At 39.5% G+C, this 20,220-nt stretch overlaps 1 protein-coding gene and 3 long non-coding RNA genes across 4 annotated transcripts in view; 2 read left to right on the top strand and 2 right to left on the bottom strand.

Annotated features, from left to right (window-relative positions):
- LOC306818987 overlaps positions 1 to 578 on the bottom strand; it is a 1,408-nt gene extending 830 nt beyond the window's left edge. The window contains exon 1 of the long non-coding RNA XR_013778453.1: positions 1 to 578. This exon is cut by the window's left edge and continues 549 nt beyond it. This is a non-coding gene — a long non-coding RNA (uncharacterized lncRNA).
- The window catches only part of LOC306818797 (BDNF/NT-3 growth factors receptor-like), a gene marked incomplete at its 3' end in the record, with an annotated part of 19,782 nt that extends 1,430 nt beyond the window's left edge, over positions 1 to 18,352 (bottom strand). The window contains exons 1-9 of the mRNA XM_079336516.1: positions 17,878 to 18,352; positions 10,804 to 10,878; positions 8,807 to 8,878; positions 8,389 to 8,457; positions 6,602 to 6,750; positions 3,164 to 3,297; positions 2,109 to 2,241; positions 1,839 to 1,910; positions 1,426 to 1,653 (exon numbers count right to left, since the gene is read on the bottom strand). Coding sequence (XP_079192642.1) covers positions 1,426 to 1,653; positions 1,839 to 1,910; positions 2,109 to 2,241; positions 3,164 to 3,297; positions 6,602 to 6,750; positions 8,389 to 8,457; positions 8,807 to 8,878; positions 10,804 to 10,878; positions 17,878 to 18,143 — 1,198 coding nt within the window. The remainder of the gene's footprint in view (positions 1 to 1,425; positions 1,654 to 1,838; positions 1,911 to 2,108; positions 2,242 to 3,163; positions 3,298 to 6,601; positions 6,751 to 8,388; positions 8,458 to 8,806; positions 8,879 to 10,803; positions 10,879 to 17,877) is intronic.
- Positions 13,718 to 15,567, top strand: LOC306818977. The gene is made up of 3 exons (XR_013778440.1): positions 13,718 to 13,977; positions 15,106 to 15,135; positions 15,260 to 15,567. It is a non-coding gene; the product is annotated as an uncharacterized lncRNA (long non-coding RNA).
- On the top strand, positions 15,570 to 17,321 carry LOC306818981. Its single transcript, XR_013778447.1, has 2 exons — positions 15,570 to 15,658; positions 16,494 to 17,321. It is a non-coding gene; the product is annotated as an uncharacterized lncRNA (long non-coding RNA).
- Positions 18,353 to 20,220: the final 1,868 nt, after the last annotated feature.

Here is a 20,220-nt window from a genome sequence, read left to right as displayed (position 1 = left end):
CAATCTATCAACACCAATCTAAAGAGCAGCACATTGATTTACAGATGAAAACAGTCGCTGTGTATTCTATCAATGCATGTAGGATGTGTAACATGAGTTCAGGCTAACTTTAGCTTATCTGTCCAATTTGGAGGAGTTTTGAACTCCCACATCTTCAAAGTCTTTTCTCTCATATTGTAAAGGTGCTCTAGCAGTTACCAAACTGGATTATTATTATCAGAGTTTCTCATATTAGCACTTATAAGCTCTGCACTGCGTTGCAAGATCACGCCCTCTTCTTCTTCTGTCTTTCACTGACTTTCAACCATTAGCAGCTGCTTTAGTCTCAGTGTTTTGCATCAAATCTGGTTTGTGGTATCAATTCATACGTACGACAATTCATATGCTTCTTATTTCAAAGAAGTCAGATGGGGACCACGACACGATCATGCAACAGATAAAATCTGCCAGAGATGATGTGATTTCAGGATGAAAACAAAAGTAGCTGGACTTGAATGAAAAAGCCATATTTTTCTACCTCTGTCTGAAATAAAGGGTTTAAGGCTTGAATTTCCCTCGGGATCAATAAAGTATCTATCTATCTATCTATCTATCTGTCTATCTATCTATCTATCTATCTATCTATCTATCTATCTATCCATCTAATAAACAGGGTTTCAGCTGGTTGTTTTCATTAGCCCCTTTTACATTGTCAATTCAAGCTGGCACTTTATTCCCCTGTGTGTAGCAAAAGTAACAACAAGTCATTTAGAGAAGGCGGCTAAGTAATTGATCATTTAACTATGAGAGCTATGAAAAGTCAAATTCCTTGCAGTACCTGTTGGGAGCTCTGCAGGAGGGATGAGGTGTTGGAGAAAGAGACAGCAAAGAACCGTTAGCTTTCAAACATACCGAAACACTCAAAGAGTCAATTCTGCAGCATGCTCGTCACTAAATCATGTCGTCAGTCATGCCTGTTTTCAGAGCTTCTGTCAATAACATATCCATTACACAAACAAACATTAAAGAAAAAAAAACATGAATTCAACATGCAGAATATCAATAACAGAATCACAACAGCATGGGTGCCACAAAAGAAAGGACAACAAGCCTCATGTCTAGCTGATGTAACGCACCCTCAGCAACTTGAGAGATAAAAGAGAAAGATTTATAAAATGTGATTTGTCTTAATGGAGGAGGATGAAAAGATGAGATATTGAACAGAAAAGAAACATTGATCTGAAGAGACACTGACAGCATGATATTAGTCATTAGGAACATGTTTCACAGGATCTGCACATCAGAAAATGCAAAACAAAAAGAACATTTCATTGATATGTTGAGCTGACGCTGGCTTATAAAATATGTCAATAAAGATGTACCAGTGACTCTCTTTGGCAAAACATCCTGAATGTTCAAACATTTGAGAGCAGCTTTACTGCTCACCTTCACTGGGCGGCCTCATGAACTGAGCTTCCACCTCCCTTTGGTCTGTCCCATATCTGTTTGTAGCCACGAGCATGTAGCGGCCGTTGTTAAGGTGTGTGGGGTTGTCCAGCTGCAGGCAGCCGTGGTATTCTGTCTCTGTGACCTCATGGATCAGTGATAAGATGAAGTTCCCTTCCGTCACCTTTTTTCCATTCAGAAACCATTGTAGCATCGGCTCTGGGTTTCCTGGAAATACAACGAAAGAGATTCTGTAGATTTCACTGGTTACATGTGTCTCGTTTAGTTGAAGTGTCTTGCTCAAGGACACATAGGATAAGTGGTCCTGCTTTGATTTATTAACATGGATATGATCATGATGATACTTCAGAAAAGTATCAGTGAAGGATGTTATTTGGATTTCTCTGTCGTACCTGTCATGCTGAAGGGGATCCACCAGTCATGGTCCAGGATCGCATCACTCAGCTTCGTGATCTTTGGAGGAACTGAGTGTAAAAGAAAGAATAAAGAGTTTAAGGGCACCGATGACAGACACAAACAGAAAACACACAAACAAAAAAGCAAATAGCAATTCAGCGGTAGAACTCGTGAAGCATCCAAAAACACTGATTAAAAGGAGCATTAGTCTTCTACAGCTTTAAAGACTTCACTGCACACACACACACACTGAATTAGAGCCGTACAAAGAATATCCAGCACCAGCGAGGACTCTTTCTCTCCGACAGCGTTCTCAGCCGTGCAGCTGATCTTGCGGTTGTGGTCCAGAGAGGACAGGTTGGAGAGTCGCATCACAGAAATCTGTCCTGATGTCCTGATCTGAGGAATGAAACACATTCTTATATCAGGAGTTTTCAACACACCCCTGGCACAGTTCTACATATTAAAAGATGCAGCTTTTAATGATGCTATTCTTTTCACTTGTTGTCATTTAAAGGTCATTGTTCCTAAAGTATTGTATTTGTTTTTGCATGATTATTGCAATCCATCGTTGTACTGCAACAGTGACATGCAAGTTTTATCCCAGGATATACTAATAAATATCCATCAACCTATCACTGTTTAGTTCATTATTATTATTCTTTTTGGAGGGTGTTGGATAGTCTGAAATCAGGAGAGAGTGGGGAATGACATGGTTAGCCTCAGTACTGATTCTGACCTGGACCACCCACTTTCAGGACGATGGGGCATGTGCACTAACCACTACACTACTGGCACCTGCTAAAGGAAGAATTTCTGACTGAAAATGTGTCCCAACTTTTTCCCTGTCAGCACCCTTGTAACCTTTCTGGAAAAAAGTTGAGGTGAGTCAATGATGTAAACGTCATTATCCCTGCAAGAATGTTCCTGAATATTACCTGCTGTGATCATTCTCTCTCTCTTTTCCACTCACTCATTGATCCTGTGCAGACTCTGTCAACACTATGTTGTGTATGATGTAAACATTAAACAGTGACTTCCACTGCATCCTATTTTCATGCTCTGCACCCCAAGAACCATTGGCCATCCCCCATGCCTTCATCTGAGAGGGAAACTCTCCCACTGTGAGGGGTCATGTGTGAAAGAGCAACTCAGGTTCCAGGGCATCCTGTTCTGTAATCTTCAAGAATGTTTCAGAAGGGCATGAGTGAAAAAGGTTTAGTGTGTGTGTTTGTTTGTGTGTGTGTGTGTGTGTGTGTGTGTGTGTGTGTGTGTGTGTGTGTGTGTGTGTGTGTGTGTGTGTGTGTGTGTGTGTTCTAACATCATATTTGGAGACCAGCGACATGTTCCATATCAGCTCAGGTGAGGGCACCCCAGAGGTTGTGCAGGTCAGGTCCACGCTCTTCCCCTCCATTAATCTCACTGTGGATGGGTTCAAAGTTGCCATGGGAAGCTCTACATCCAACCAGGGAGAGGGAAGGAGGAGGAGAAGAGGAGAGGCAGGAGGAGAAGGAGGCAGGGGGAGAGGGAGGTCGGAGGAAAGGGGGAAAAGGAAGGAAGCAAATTTAGGATTGGGACACTTGTCCTTTCATTCACAACACCAGGCATGTAACAACCTCAACAACAAGAGTGGAAGAGCAGGCAAACACACACACACACACACACACACACACACACACACACACACACACACACACACACACACACACACACACTACCACAGAGCAGGGGAAAACATGGACTCACAAAGAGAGACCTTGAATTCAATCTCCTGCTCTCCCTCTTACTTTCTCTCCTGCTTTCATTTAAGCACATTCGCCCCAATCAAAGAGAGACACAGCGACAGAGTTCAAACTTGGGAAAACCTCGCTGGTGTTACTGTCTGTGTTGTTGTCGTGACCCGCCTCGGAACACGACAAATTATCTCCATGTTCAATTATTTTCCAGCGCAGCTTTGATAGTCAAACCATCCATGACACATACTCTGTCAACATGTGAGTCATTAGCAGGAAATATTTCACTATGATGTGTTTTAGTGTTTGGCACCACTGTTGTAAACACATGGAAACGACTGGCACTGAAGTGTCTGCAGAGAAACAGCCAACAGCACAATAAAGTCCTGACTAACAACATCAATGACAAAAGTAAGGAAGCCTGTGAGGGGAAAGAAAGTTGACCTGCCTATATGTCGTCTGACTAGTTTTAAGATGGCCTGCACAAGAAAAAGAACATCACAATAATAGTCCATCATGCATTATGGACAAGAAGAGGGATAAAGACACGAGTTGCAGAGTGGATAGTAACTATAACTTTGCCTTTCTAAATCCATTTGCTGCTCTTTATGTCTTCTACATGAACCTTCAGTTGATCTGTGGAGAGCTGATAGACAGTTTGAGCGCAGTGAATGCCAGCTGTCACCCGACAATGTGTCGCAGGGATTTGGCTAGGCGGGCTTCCAGATGTTCCGAGCAGAATGACACAGCCAAAAGTAGCGTTAGCAACACAGAAGATAGCGCTTAGCCTGCTAGCTCAAAGCATGGGGAAAACATCGTGGACAAGATGACAAGAAAGGACGCCCAACTTCAGGAGTTTGGAGACATTTTGGATATACACCATCCGACAGAAAAGAGTAACATGCTCTGGTAACTGTGCCGAAGACGAGTGCAGCCTAACCCTAACCTACCCTAACCCTTAGTTTAGTTAAAATCTTACTTCTCTTAATGGGGTTGACAAGGCCATTCACATTATAAGTAGCTATTTTAACTTCTTGCATTCAGTGGTCATTGAGAAGAGAGATGACATATAACCGAGACTCACCACAAGTGTCCATAAGTAGCAAAATAAAACACAGGTTACCCCACACAGGCTGCCAATAACTGCAGCTAACAACAAAAACTCATACAACCCACAGAACACCATAAGAACAGTAAAGACAGAAAATAAGACTTCCAACTGTGGGGTCTTAATATCGACCCTGATGAAGCCCTGATGGATGAAGGGCTCTGAGGTAAAGCCTCTCCACCTGTCAGGTGGGAGAGGGCCTTCATGCATTGTATTGTCTCTGTCCCGGCAGCAAACAGAGAAACATCTTTCCCCGACGTTTACATTATACTCTTAGTTAGATAGCCCATACCGCACACCTTTGAGAATCAGCACATGTTAGCAGACTAAGTCAGCCCTCTGCTGGGAGTTCCCGGAGGAGAAAAAAAGAAATACATCAAAATAAAGTCACACCGGACTCACTCGTTAAAATCAAAATTCGCTGGCACCCAACAGTTTACAGATCACTTACAGTCACCCCGAGTCCTGGCGTCTGAAAGCCTGTAACTTTTCCTTAAATGCCGAAGCCCTGTCACCTCTGTCCCGGTTCCTCGGCCTCTTAACGGTGTGCCATGTGAACTGCTGGATCCTCTCCAAAAGTGAGTCCGGGTGTTTAATGACCGACACCGGGAGACCCCTCCTCTCCATATCCTGCGTCGCCTCCTGGTAGAAAACTCTGAATCTGGCGGGGAACGGCGTCTGAATGCGGATTGTCTTCGCCTTCAGGACCGCTTTCGCTTCAGCATATTCCCTGCGCTTTTTTAAGACATCAGGCGCATAGTCGTGATCCACATTGACTCGTTTTCCAAGGTGTTCAAATCCTCTCTTTTGCCAGGCCGTTCTCAGCAGCTCTTCTTTCATCCTGTAGCTTGACAGTTCGACCACGATAGACCTCGGCGGGGAGTCCTCAAGCGGCTTCGGCATCAGGGCGCGGTGCGCTCTTTCCGCGCGTAGTTCAAATGTTTCCGGGAGCTCTAAACCCTCCCGCAGCAAGCGCTCCACAAACGCCACCATTGACGCAAGCAAAGATCTGAGTGTGCATCCTTGCGTTTATTTGCTCATTTGTTTGCCTGCTCATGTGAAAGAAATGGTAGCTTTTTTTCCTCTGCTCAGTGTCTGGGGAAATTACAATATACAGAGCTAAGCATGAAATACAGTGTGTGCTGCTTCTCTGCTGTAGGCGGTGAAGGTTCACATACCAGCAGCTCTTATATCAGATGTGATTACTGCAGTGGCTTTGGTTAATGCATACAAAGCTCTCCTTCTATTTTATTTGCATGGATTTGAAACTGACTGAAACTGACTGAAATCTGCACAGGTTTAACATATAATTATGTTTATTCTTAGTCACATAGGGGCTGCTATATCTTGTTTGAGGGATTTTGTATACGGGGGGGACAGCGGGTGTGTATTGTAACTAATGTCTTGTGTCCTGCCTGTCTGTATAATGCTACTAGATGCCTTGAATTTCCCTCGGGATCAATAAAGTATCTATCTATCTATCTATCTATCTATCTATCTATCTATCTATCTATCTATCTATCTATCTATCTAAAAATCTCACTCCCCTGGGAACACGCTTACAATGTTTGCAATTGTAACAACAACATATGATAACATAATAACTCATAAAGCCTGTATCCTAGATTTAAGCTAGCAAAGGACTTACATAAAAAACAGATGTGTGAGACACGTGCAAAACACACGAGAGCACACACACACACAATCGTCACAGATATTTAGAAGAAGAAATAGGTAGAGGAAGTCAGCAGGATGACCCTTTTCCTGCAGGCCCTTCAGCACTTTTCACTTTGTTACAGCTTGAGTAACAATGTCTTTTCCAGGCCCGTCCATCACACGTGTCTGAGTCCTCCACACTGTGTGTGTGTGTGTGTGTGTGTGTGTGTGTGTGTGTGTGTGTGTGTGAGCGTGTTCTTACCACAGTTAGGTAAAGTCAGTCTGGACAGCAGCTTGCGGCCTCCTCCATCCTCGATGCAGCGCAGCTCCTGAATGTCTGCTTCCTCTCCTAACCACAGCTTGATCCACATGTTCTCACAGGAACAGTGCAGAGGGTTCCCTGACAGGATCCTACACACACACACACACACACACACACACACACACACACACACACACACACACACACACACACACACACACACACACACACGCACACGCACACGATCTATGGGGTCAATACAGTCCTTCTGTTTGAAGGAGACACTCACAGTTTTTGGGAAGAGTGTTTGGAACGTGTCATGAGCTGTTCTCCTCGACTCTGCTAATCTGTCGCTCACAGCACTGCAGGAGCCTCATATGTCAATAATGGCATTAGCATAAAATATCAAATTAAAAGTCAACTTTTTTATAAAATGAACGCTTGGACATAAATCTGAAAATTCCTATAACGATGTAAACTACTTAGTCCTAATGGTTGAGTTAAATTAAAGGCAGGGTTGGTAATTCTCTTCAGATACACGTTTTAAGATTTAGATTCTATTTAATAATAATAAGTATTTAGTTATTATTATTATTATTATTGTTCTATTTAATAATAATAAGTATTTAGTTATTATTATTGTTCTATTTATAATAATAAGTATTTAGTTATTATTATTATTGTTCTATTTAATAATAATAAGTATTTAGTCATTATTATTATTATTGTTCTATTTAATAATAATAAGTATTTAGTTATTATTATTATTATTGTTCTATTTAATAATAATAATTATTTAGTTATTATTATTCTTCTATTTAATAATAATAAGTATTTAGTTATTATTATTATTGTTCTATTTAATAATAACAAGTATTTAGTTTTTATTATTATTAATATTGTTCTATTTAATAATAATAAGTATTTAGTTATTATTATTATTATTATTATTGTTCTATTTAATGATGATAAGTATTTAGTTATTATTATTATTATTATTGTTCTATTTAATAATAATAAGTATTTAGTTATTATTATTGTTCTATTTAATAATAATAAGTATTTAGTTATTATTATTGTTCTGTTTAATAATAATAAGTATTTAGTTATTATTATTGTTCTATTTAATAATAATAAGTATTTAGTTATTATTATTGTTCTATTTAATAATAATAAGTATTTAGTTATTATTCTTATTCTTATTATTGTTCTATTTAATAATAATAAGTATTTAGTTATTATTATTGTTCTATTTAATAATAATAAGTATTTAGTTATTATTATTATTATTGTTCTATTTAATAATAATAAGCATTTAGTTATTATTATTGTTCTATTTAATAATAATAAGTATTTAGTTATTATTATTGTTCTGTTTAATGATAATAAGTATTTAGTTATTATTATTGTTCTATTTAATAATAATAAGTATTTAGTTATTATTATTGTTCTATTTAATAATAATAAGTATTTAGTTATTATTATTGTTCTATTTAATAATAATAAGTATTTAGTATAAGTATTTAGGTCCTGACAGAAGTGAATAACTTGTGTGCTCTGAAGAAGAAACAAACACTTTGAACAATGTCTGCACTCTGTACGACTTTTATGAATCAATCAGGCCTCCCTGTCTCTCCCTTCCTTCAATGATTACAAAAATCATTCTTTCCCCAAGGCAGCAGTAAATCAAACACTGACAGTTGATATGAAAGGTGATATATACTCTACATACTGTGACTCAGAGAGAGAGAGAGAGAGAGACAGGGACAGACTGACGGGGAACTCACAGATCAGAGATGTTGAGGTGTCTGAATATCCTCCAGGACAGCGATGACAGGTTGTTATCCTTTAGATTCCTGGAAAGTAAAACCAAACATCAGCGAGGGAGAGTGTTATATCAACACAACGAGGAATAATAAGGCAGCACATTTCTACATGCATTGTTTTTACATTCAAAGTTTCCCCTCTACAAGCACTGTGACAATTACATCTGATTAGTATAATAAGTATCAAGATTGAAAGATCAATTATAAGCAGTGTTCAGGCTGAACCTGAACTGAACTTCGTTTCCCATCAGACTCTCAGCTGTTGTTGATCTTCTTTCTTCATTTAACTCCAACAATAAATCATAGAAAACAGACTCACACTTACTGAGGCTGTTTCATCAGCAGCAAGCATCAATCTGTTCCCTGAGTTTAGACTTACAGGTACTGCAGCTTGACGTTGTTTTGAAAGGCCAGCTTGGATACGTATGTCAGTCTGCTGTTGGTTACCGTTCTGTCACACAAACAAAATCAAGTTATTACAAACAGTTTTCAGGAATCAAAATCACCTGCAAAAAAATCAGGTTCAAGATCTGTAACGTTCGAGAAACCAGATTCCTGTTTATTTCAATGACGTTCCTTTTGATATTAAAAGAGTCCACAGCTTTTATCCCGTATTACTGATGAATTAGTTAGCACTTGTAAATACTCTACAGATGCTGTTTTGAACAAGAAGAACCAAATAGTTGAAGCAGCAGGAGCCTGAACTCCAGGAAGACCTCTGGGATTTACTTATTGTCCTTAATAATGAATCCTGGAACTACAAACACATTAGCAACATCTTGTCAGTGTAAGTCGACAGAGCTGCTGTTGTAGCGTGAGGTGTTTTCACACCGTAGGAACTTTTTCATAGTTCTAGGAACTATTGGAACCCTTCCTCTTTATTAACGGTTTCACCTGGCAGAGGCAAACCTGTTTAGCTCCTGCTTCATGGAAAGACAAGAAACTCCCCATGGTGTGCAGTTCTCAGGGAACTCACCTCATCTAAAAGTCTGAACACAGCTGTGGTTCTACTTTGCCATGGTGTAAATAGATCCATACACATCTACACAGATCCTTCAAACACGTGCACACTTGTTGATCTTTGTAGACGTGTGAATCTGTTTGTGTATTTATGGATCTATTTCTGCTTTTGTTCATTGTTTCACTACAACAGTACTTCTGTATAAGTGCTGTGTGGATATGAATGTGCAGAAACATCACAGATCTTAAAGAGCTGCTCCCTTTGGCTGTTTTTCAGGTGACTTTAAATGACTTGGATGCTGACAGATCTGACTGTAAATGCTCTACCTGATATACAGTATATTTGTGATTTCGGTTGATCTTGACAAATATGTATTGATATTTCATGTGTTGTCCTTTGCTAACAAGATGCTGCTAGTTTTCTAAATGCTGGTTAAAATGAAACAGATGACTGTTTTTAAACAGAAACCTCCAAGTCAGATGATTAGTTCAAAGTGCCTTTATTATCCCCACAGTCTGTGTGTGAGCCTCATCAGCTGAGGTGTGACATCACATATTTATCTTTTATGAATTACAATAATAATGCATCTGATCTGATATGAAAGATTTGTAGTTTACTATAAAAAAAGAGACTGTAACATAATGACTGTAAAAAGATGTCAAATAGTGACATCTGGACCTTTTCCTGTTAAATAGAATCTATCTATCTATCTATCTATCTATCTATCTATCTATCTATCTATCTATCTATCTCTCTCTCTCTCTCTCTCTCTCTCTCTCTCTTTCTCTCTCTCTCTCTCTCTCTCTCTCTCTCTCTCTCTCTCTCTCTCTCTCTCTCTCTCTCTCTCTCTCTCTCTCTCTCTCTCTCTCTCTCTCTCTCTCTCTCTCTCTCTCTCTCTCTCTCCATGCGTTCACATCTATCTGTGTTTTCTAATCCGCAGTAACTCACCCTGCAACATCGCCATTATCACAAGCAGTTTGAAAGCAACACACACACACACACACACACATCTATATGCCCACAATAACAAGAAGACCAGAATACTAGATTCTGCAAATATCAATAATTTGTAAAGACCATCTTCAATTGATGCATCACAGCATGTGAAGAGCTGAAGACTTTCCATGTAAACAAGTATTCTTCTTTTATCAGCCTTGAAACTTTCAACTTCGGCTTACGTTACTCTCATTCTTGTTATTAGTGCGACCTTGAGGCGTAATAAAGAAGTGACATGGTGAGTCAATGAGCAGGAAATCAAACATCTGCACTTGGCACCAGCGTGTCAATAATGGGATTACACCAATCAGGACGATGACGTGTTGTAGTATTCATATTTGGTACCATCCCGATAAGAGACAAATGAATGCATGTTTGTCTGCAGAAGACATGTCATGTATTAGCCGTGAAAGACTCACAGGTTCCTGAGATTGTTGTAGTCGTGCAGGTCTTTGTCGTTGATGGAGGAGAAAGCGCTCTGGTTAGCGATGTAGCTGTCAGGAGATACAAGAGTGTGTCAGGAGGCTCATTTGTTAACAGGGAGGAGGAAGCGTACACAGAAGCATTCGAACAAGACAAAGCAACATAACAAAGCCAGATCATTCAAACTGTTGGAGGCCTGCAGCTGATCAATGAACCTGGAAGAGTTTGTTAGATAGAAAGAAGGAGGCTCTCTCTCCCTCTCCTCTTTCTCTCTGCTGCACTAGAGCAAGAGAGAGGAGATGATTGTGGGCAACTCCCTCCAGTGAATGACTGTTACTGTGTGAACAGGTTTCTGCAAAACAATGTGTACTTAACAGATCTTTGAGATCAGATGTCCGAGAGCGGCTCACCTTCAGACGGAACAAGCTGTGACTGTCACAGCCGAGCTCTTTGTCAGCCTTGCTGCTGCACATGTCACAAGGTCATTAGATGATGCTTGAATGTGGCAGGCACGCAGAGACCCCGGCTGAATAAATCCTTTCTCATTAGAATCAGTGATTTCCAAAATGGGTTCTTCACAGTAAGTGGTTAGCTTCAGTTTTCATTTTCCACTTCTGAATTTAAATCAAAAAGAAGACTTTTTGGTTGATGATGAGGATTTTCAGCAAAGATTAAAGACAACTGCTTAACCTTCAAATACCTCATAGCAGGTGGCCTTGAAAGGCGCCATACAACAAATATCATATACACGTAATCACACATCCCTGCCTTCATTTTCTGTCTGATCTCTGCCCTTCCTGTCAAATAAAGCCAAGTTGACTGAAAAATAAAAAAAATGATGCTTTTCACTTTGGGTGAATGGTGACATCATCGCCTAACGCTGAGACCATCTCTGTTTTTTTCAGCAGCAATAATGAACGCTTCTCTGCATGCTTGTGTTAACTACTAGAGAGGAGTAGTGCTTGAAGTAACCTCCATGTGTCTATTTGAATACACAATTACTACTTGTATGTTTGGATAGTTTCTAAGGTTGTTACATGTTCCTTCACACTGCATTACCTATACTTTCTGTACTTTCCTCTCTGTTGTTGTATCTTAAGGAGGCAGCTCCCACAAATATGAACAATATAAATATGATTGAAGTTTGCGTTCACTCAGATGAGATTCTACTTTATTGTCATTACACATATTCAAGCGTAGGAGTAACAAAAAGAGGTGTGCCATCTCACCAGAAGTGCAATAAGCAGATAGTGCAGGAATCTATCTACAAAAGTGAAGAGAATTGACAGATAATGTGAATTAAATAAATGCTAGAAATGTAAGTATATATAAGTGTAGGTGTATTCTGCACATTAGAATACGTAGATCAATGTTAAGTAACAAGCTATTTGTTTGCAAGTTTTCTTTTATACTTAAAAGAAAATACTTACTCGTTTATGTAAAACAAAAAAAGATAATTGAACTGCTTGTTATTCGGTTTAAGGAGTTTACACTGTACACTTTTAGACTCTGTGTTTCAGTCACATGTCCAAATAATCAGGATGTTCAATCAGTCACCACAGACGGGGACACTAGAACCTGCTGTAGCTCCCTGTTTTTCTTTTCTTTTTCTTTGCAAGGTCGTTTGTAATGAAAAGGTCTGACGGTCATCAGTCATTAGCCAAACAGCCAGTCAGTGTCTTTCACCAGACTGCTGCTTCATTTTAACAGCATCCAAGGTTTTCTTCCCCAACTTCATTTCAAGCAAATCCTTATCAACAAGGCTGTTTATCTGCCAGGACAGATACTGCAGTCAATCTCCTCTTTAATTGCTCTCAGACATGGAGTGGCTCTATTTATTTTAAGGCCAAATGACGTTAAAAGGAATCAAAGGTTGATTAAAGTGCTTTTCAAACGCACACTGGGATTTTGTGACATGTTGAATTACACTTATCTTGCAAATCCAAGCAAAAATGTTGACTCTTACATCAACTGTGGTTCATTTGAATATACTCATATAAGCCATCTTGGGAAGTGTCTGTGCTAATATTTAGATGTGTCTCTGTCCGCGCACACACACAAACACAAGCACACGCACACAGTGATCCCTGGACTCATTTTTAACTTTTTTTCTCACTCCTCACCTGCACTGCTGACCTCAGAGTCAGCCCCCAGTTGGACACTGTAATGCATATTGATAGTCACCTTACTGAGCACAGGTCACTTTAAAGATAATCACCCTAATCATGTCTGGTTTCATCCTACTGTTGTGTTATGCTACATCTGTAATGGTTGACATGATCACCCTAACTAGGTCAAGTTTCACTCTATTGTCTTCAACACTTAATGCTAATCTACTCCTCAATAGTTGGGTACTCAATGATAATCACCCAAATCACTCCTGGTTTCAGGTTATTGTCTAGGACACGTAATGCTAATCACTGCTCCTTTAAGTTGGTGAGCCAATTTACATCCCTGCATTGACTGTTTAACGACTGTACTCACACCTCTGGCACTACCTCAAACACCTCTGTACATACACATGTAACTAGTTTCTAGAAGGTCAGCACTTTGTTTCTAAGGCTCTTTAACTGTTTACAGGTCCCTTTTAACCAACACATGTTTTTCTCTCCTCACAGGTTATGTACATTATGCTATATAAGTTTTAAGTCTAATTGCTAATGCTAACTGCACAGGTTTAACATATAATTATGTTTATTCTTAGACACATAGGGGTTGCTAAATCTTGTTTGGGGGATTTTGTATACAGAGGGGAGGGGGGACAGTGGGTGTGTATTGTAACTAATGTCTTGTGTCCTGCCTGTCTGTATACTGCTACTGGATGCCTTGAATTTCCCTCGGGATCAATAAAGTATCTATCTATCTATCTATCTATCTAAATCCAGGCGTGCGCGCTCACACATATATTACAATAATTACTGTATGTTTCATCAATATTTTTGAGAATAAACTGTGAATAGCAATCAGTTTCAAGAACTTCAATTATTATTCAGTTTTACTTAATATTATTTGTAATTTGACTTATCTACTTAAAAAAAAAGTAGGCTGGCGGAAATGACGACATCACTCGGTACTTTACTTCAAACCGTAACGGCTGAGGCAAAGCTGTGGCGCGCTGCGAAGTTCATTCTGACCAGACTGTATCGACAAGAGCTGGACAAAGCATGTAAGTAAGTATCTTTCAACACAATAATAGTTTAACATAAAACTCCGTGACAGAAGCAACACCTGAGCATGAAATAAACCGACCAGTCTTAATATCATGTCGACAATGTTAAAATTTGACTTTGTTAGCAAGCTTAAGCAAGCAACCACTGCAATTTATTGTCTTCTGTAAAACTGAACTACATTAGCCTAATGTATATTCGGTTATATGACGGCAACGACCGTGTAAAGAAAGTTAAAGCGTTTAAAAAAAAAAAAAAAAAGATTTTGGAACTCGGAGCTGTCTGCGGGGGAGGGGTGCATGTGTAGCACATACACAGCTTTCTGTTCAGCTTAGTTTAGCCGTTGAGCTAGCATGCTTAGCTTGTGTCACGCATTTATTCATTTTTGCTCTAAGAGAGGATTTAAGATATGTTCACCTAAATGTAGGTTGAATGGGTAAATTAATCAAGTTTGGCTTTTTATTTGCGAAAGTGTATTCTACATACATTAACTACGAACTAGTGCATGTTAACTGTGGTTAACAGGTTATTGCCCTGCACCACGTGACCTCCCGTGTGTGCGCGCGCGGGCACGCGTGTCTCTGCAGCGCTGATGAACACAGAGCAGACTATATTTTTAACATCTCTAAATATTTTTATGATAAATTAATGTATCCAAAACACACTGATATCATATACAAATGTGTTCAGGATTTTTAAAAACAATTTAAGGTTTACTGAATTTTACTCTTGCTCTTTTTCAAATTGTATTAAATTAATGCACTTTTTTGATGTGAATGTGAGGTCAAAAACTAATCTAAATCTCCAGAAAACAATTACATCGATTCATTAAGTAAAACAATATTTAAAATGGTGAACAGTCAACATACTGTCTGTTTGTCTCTCTTTGTCCTGAACGTCAGGTCAGGCTCTATCTTGAATTCCTGGTCGTGCTGATCTATAATCTTACTCCATATAGTAAAGCATGCATTGCTCAGGCAGAGGGGAGGCAAACTGGTCTTCAGTGACAGTGTTCATTAATTGGAATTAAAAGCATGTAATTCATGACTGGGGGGGTTAGGTTGTTTTGAAATGTTCATATCCCAAGGTCAAGAGTTATGTTGGGTAAATATTTGAAAATGTGCATTTCAGATACGAAAACAACTGATTAAGAAAACACAGGTAAGCTGCTCTTTGTAAATAATGATGATATGGGATGTTAAAATCTAGTAGGACATTATTTTCCATGTGTTGTAGGGATATTGACTTTTGTCCATCAACCTTACTTTTATGGTCTGTGACACAGGCGGTGAGAGGCGAGATGAGACGGCATGTAACACAGAGAGAGGGGTGAACAGCAGGCGGCGTTGAAAGGACAGAGCTTCACACCAGACTAGCCACTGGGGCTCCTGAGTTTTTATCCTTCTTGCAAGGTAACTGCTCATGGGATGGCAGTGTAAACTTTGTACTTCTCTAGCATCCTCAACTATTCTTCAGGAGAAAGCAGTGAAGACAAAGACAAATTCTATCTGAATTAAAGAAGAGAGACAGCAGCACAACCGTCCAGGAGTTGATGTCCAAGACATTTGTACATAGAAGACATGAGTGCAGGAATCTTCACATTGAGAATACCAGAGAAGTTGTCATCCGATGTCTTATTGACCACCTTGGTGAAGATGTGTGTGCCTTATGTAAGCAGTTTCAGGCGAGTCCAACAAAAAAACATCTGGGTTTCTCTCTAAAACTAATGTGCTAAACTGAAATTAAGTTTGTTTGGGTAATGCATAAGCGTTTCAATGTTTTTCATACCATGATATAAAAGAGGTCCAGAATGTGTATTTAGTTGTTTAGGTGACTAATCCTCGTCTGTTTGTCTCTGTATATTTCTCCTATACAACCATCTTTAACAGACATTATCTCAAATGAGTTTTTTCTTTATAACACTGAACCAAAAACCTTGTCCAACTAATGTCCATTTGGTCATGTGTATAAGGGGACAGACACTTTTTTTATATACTTAATCTGAACTAAATATCTCGATTTCTAAAACACTTCCATTACTCAAACTTTCCTTAATCATTCTTAAAATTATTCTGAAAGTTATTACAGGAGAATCTACAGGATTTGTACATATTCTTCTCATTTATGAAACGTTTTGTTTTTGAAATGTACCAAAAATTATTTAATATCCCTATTTTCTGTTTTATGAAAAAAAAAAAAAAAGTCTCTTTCCAAAATCTGCTTTTTAAAAACTTTGGACCCCTCGTTGTAAAATTTAAATAAAGATTTGAACTCTGCAAATATATGCATAATTAGTTGGATGTTGCAAAACATTTACATTTACTCGAACATTTCTTTAAAAATTTCAGTACAAATAGAATATTTTTTTAATTCAATGAATCAACTGACAAAAAATCATGATGCTATATTAAGTTAAAACTTGCTGGACAAAGTTTTACAACTGAGTAATTTAGTTGTTTTGAGGTTTTTTTTTGTTGGCTTCCTGCCTGGTATAATCGTTGTCTTTACTGTATCTGCAGACTGCTGATGCAGCTGTCAGTGTGGAAGAAGAGCTGGCAGCAGAGGCGTGATGGCTGTGTACTTGATCCGGAATGAAAGTGGACAAGTCGATGTCGGGATCGTCATCGAGGGTTCTGCTGTGCTCAACCATCTCGGAAATCTCAGCAGAGCCTGCTGCTACCTGTTAGGACTGACTTATGCCTTAGACCTGAAATACCCCAAAACGCTGAGATACCTTTTTGAGGCATTTCAAAAGATGTTTTTGGAGGTAGATGCAGGAAACCTTTCAGTAAAGGTGCAAAGACTGAGAAACATGGTCATGTAGTTGCTTGGAGGCAGTTGTTCAGATGAGAATGTGACTCATGCACAATTGAACCACGTGTGGAAGGTGATATTGGACTCTTGTTAGTTGTGGCTCTGGAGAGAAACTTAAGCAATCTTTTGTTCCTTTTAGTCAGACCATCATCAGGTGGGGTCAGGCTCATTTTAATTTTATTTGTATGTATATTGACCATGACTACTGTATTGTGAGTTCTACATAACATGTTGCAAGACAGTTAGACATAATTTTCAAAGTCAAATGACGATTGGCGAGAGTTAAAGATAAAAAGCACAATTGAACTCCCGTTTGCTGTCGTGTGGTTGAGTATGGTCTAGTTCTTTTTGAAACTTGGCCAAATTCAGAGAGATTAGCAAAATGTTTACGTTTACTGTTTGGCTATTACAGTAATTGCACAATACTGTGTCAGTAATGTTTCTGCTGTTTCATGCAGTGCTGAAATAAGCAGTTTTCATTTGCATACTTCAAATCTGATGCAGGAAAGTAAGAATAAAACATTCATGTTTGAGATTTGGTCATGCTTGTGTTTTTGATTTTAAGTTTGACATCTTGAAGTATTATGCTCTTATAGAATGTAATATTTTAAGTAAAAGACAAAATTGTTTTAGCACAAGACAAATTTTTAATGAATACAATTTGTTTATTTAAGCAAATAAAAGGGAAGTATTTAGTTATATCCTCCTTATGGTTTTACTTATCTCTACTCATTTTTTAAGTTCTTTCTGCTCATATTTTCTGAAGACTTTATAGAGTATTTCAGTTAAATTTACAAAACAGTTTTTGTCATTTTGCTTAATTCAGGCGTACTCGATTGAAAATATTGAGTAAATCTATTCATGGTTTCTTTCACTTGATTTCAAAGCTTTGAAATTTACTCAATATTTGTGTGTAAAAATGTTTCATCATTTAAATTAAGTACTGTGCAGTATTATTTTTTAGGGTGTTGAGCAGAGGGAAAGGATGACATTCCTTTATTTGAAAATTGTTTGGAAATAAATGAAAGCAATGACAGAAACTAATTTGATGAAAGGAGAACCAATGATTCCCTCTTTTATGACACTCACATGTCGGTGATGTTCTCCATCTCCGCCTCGGGCTGAAGGACCGGGAAAGAATTGATTCCCCGCACAGGGTCCACGCAGGAGATCCTGGTGCTACTGCAGGAGCAGGACGACGAGCATGCCTCCGAGGACATCCAGGGAACCCCCGAGCCCACAGCCACCCCGATCATCGTCAGCCACCACCACGACCACCAGCAGCACCACCACCACGACCATGACCCTCTCCCCGACGAGAAGAGAGCACCGCTCCCGGGTCTCCAGGCGCTCATCTCGGGTGCCAACTTCAGCTATATGGCTCGCTGAACAGCCCCGCGACCACGGTACAGGGTGGCTGGGATCAGCCTCGGTCCAGCCAATCAAGGAAGGGAGAGAATCAAGTCAAGATCCGAGGGTGAGGCGGTCAGTCAGCTGTGACCACACTGACTGACAAGACGGTGAAAAACCAGAGACGATGTGAATACTTCCCCGTGTGTTTCCTCCAGAATCTCCAGTCAGTCTACACTGAGACACTGTCAGGTATGTTCTCTCTCTCTCTCCCTCTGAGGTGGAGCTGACTCTTGTGTTAGAGAGGTTTTTTCATTTATCTGCTTGCTGGTTTCACAATATGTCCATAAATGAGATAGAAGGGTCTATTTATTTACAGGCTGTAATTGCCATAATTATCCTCATCATCATCCCTGCCGTCGTCATCATCATCAGGTTGCTAAGCTGGGGTTTTATAAGTAGACCTGTATACAGTTAATCAGTGTGAAGGTGCCTTTATTCTAAAGGAAAGTTGTAACTTTACATTTCTAACTTTATATGGACAACAATGTGAGAAATGAATGCAAATGACAAACTATCCTTTTGTTTTTATTTAACCAATAGTATATATTGTAGCGATCGTAGAGCCAATCGCGGGGACTGGATGCTGCAAAGCATTATGGGCGTTTGGGATTTGGTGAAAACCATGAGTGTTTGGGGTATTGCTGTTCATGAGGTCCTGCCGTTGGCAATGTAAAAGTCGTTGTTTATGTTCTGTCCAAATATAAGCTCCTGCTGATTGGTAACATGTGTTGAATAAGACCAAAAGCTCGTCTCATCGGTGTCAGAAGAGGGGAGGCGATGCAGAGAAGAACCGAGTTGTAAACCTTGGAGATCTCGCAAGCGGTGAAGCAGAGAGCGGCTGCCCTCCGAGAATTGGCACACCTGAAGAGAGAGCTTGCCAGCGAGGGAGGTGACGCTCGGTAGTGATGGGCAAATGAAGCCCCATGAATCACTGAGGCTTTCCAGCCAATTGCTTCACCAAAAGGTTCACTCCTCGAGGCCTCATTGAAACAGTGAATACTGCCATCTGCTGGACAAAATAACATTACATTCAATGCCAAAGTACCGTGACCTCAACTGAAATGTATAATTTACTTATGTGTGCAGAAAAAATAAACAATGGATATTTCTATGGTATGATCATGTTTCAGTATCTGGAAAACAACACAGATATGGAGCTCTGTTCTAAATTAAAAAAACAATGACAACTTTTCAAGACTTTATATTTTTATTCAAAAACAATAGTTTTTCCAATGTCTTTGGATTTAGGCGGTTTCTTCGCTTTGATAAGACTTCTCCAGCTTTGGAAAAAACCCGTTCACAAGGCACAGATGATGCTGGGGAGCATAACCACATTAACGCAAGTTTGTACATGTGAGGATACATCGTTTTATGTTCATGCCAATACACCATCAGATCCTCATCCCGGGAAATATTCATTTCCGCCATGTATCGATCAACTTCAATGATTGCATCTGTCACCACACTTGTGCTGCTCCCGCTGCTGCTTATTGCGTCATCCAGCAGCTGCCAAAGTTCACCCAACAACAAGGGAGGAGGGGGGGGGGGGTCATACACAGCACAATACCATTATCATAATCAAGGACACAGATGGGGTTACTTACTATTGCCTGCAGATTGAGCCACGCGGGTGTGCAGCTGTTCTGGGGAGGCAGAGGCTTCATTCCTTATGAGGACAGCACATTCATTTTTTGTTTACTGCTTCTTGTCTTCTTGTGGCGTTTTCAAATCCTAGCGTTTTAAATCTTGGATCCAGTAGTGTTGGCATTGTCAGGGCACCTGCGGACTCAACAGAATTGATGTGGTCCCTCAGACGTCGAAGCAGGTTGTCCCCCAGCTGCCTCGCAATGGTGGATGTAGTTATTGTCTGCATCTTGGTCGATACGGCGTGATGCAACATCTTCATAAGCGGTATTACTTTGGATGAAGAAACGCTTTTCGGCTGACACCTCAGTTGTTGCTTGATGAAATGGAGCAAGTACACAAAGTATTGTTCACCGTGTCATACTCAGCTGCTGT

The sequence above is a fragment of the Symphodus melops genome, assembly GCF_947650265.1.
Source record: "Symphodus melops genome assembly, chromosome: 23".
NCBI classification, from domain to species: domain Eukaryota; kingdom Metazoa; phylum Chordata; class Actinopteri; order Labriformes; family Labridae; genus Symphodus; species Symphodus melops.
Note: the sequence above shows the minus strand (reverse complement) of the source record. Positions and strands in the feature narration are given on the sequence as shown.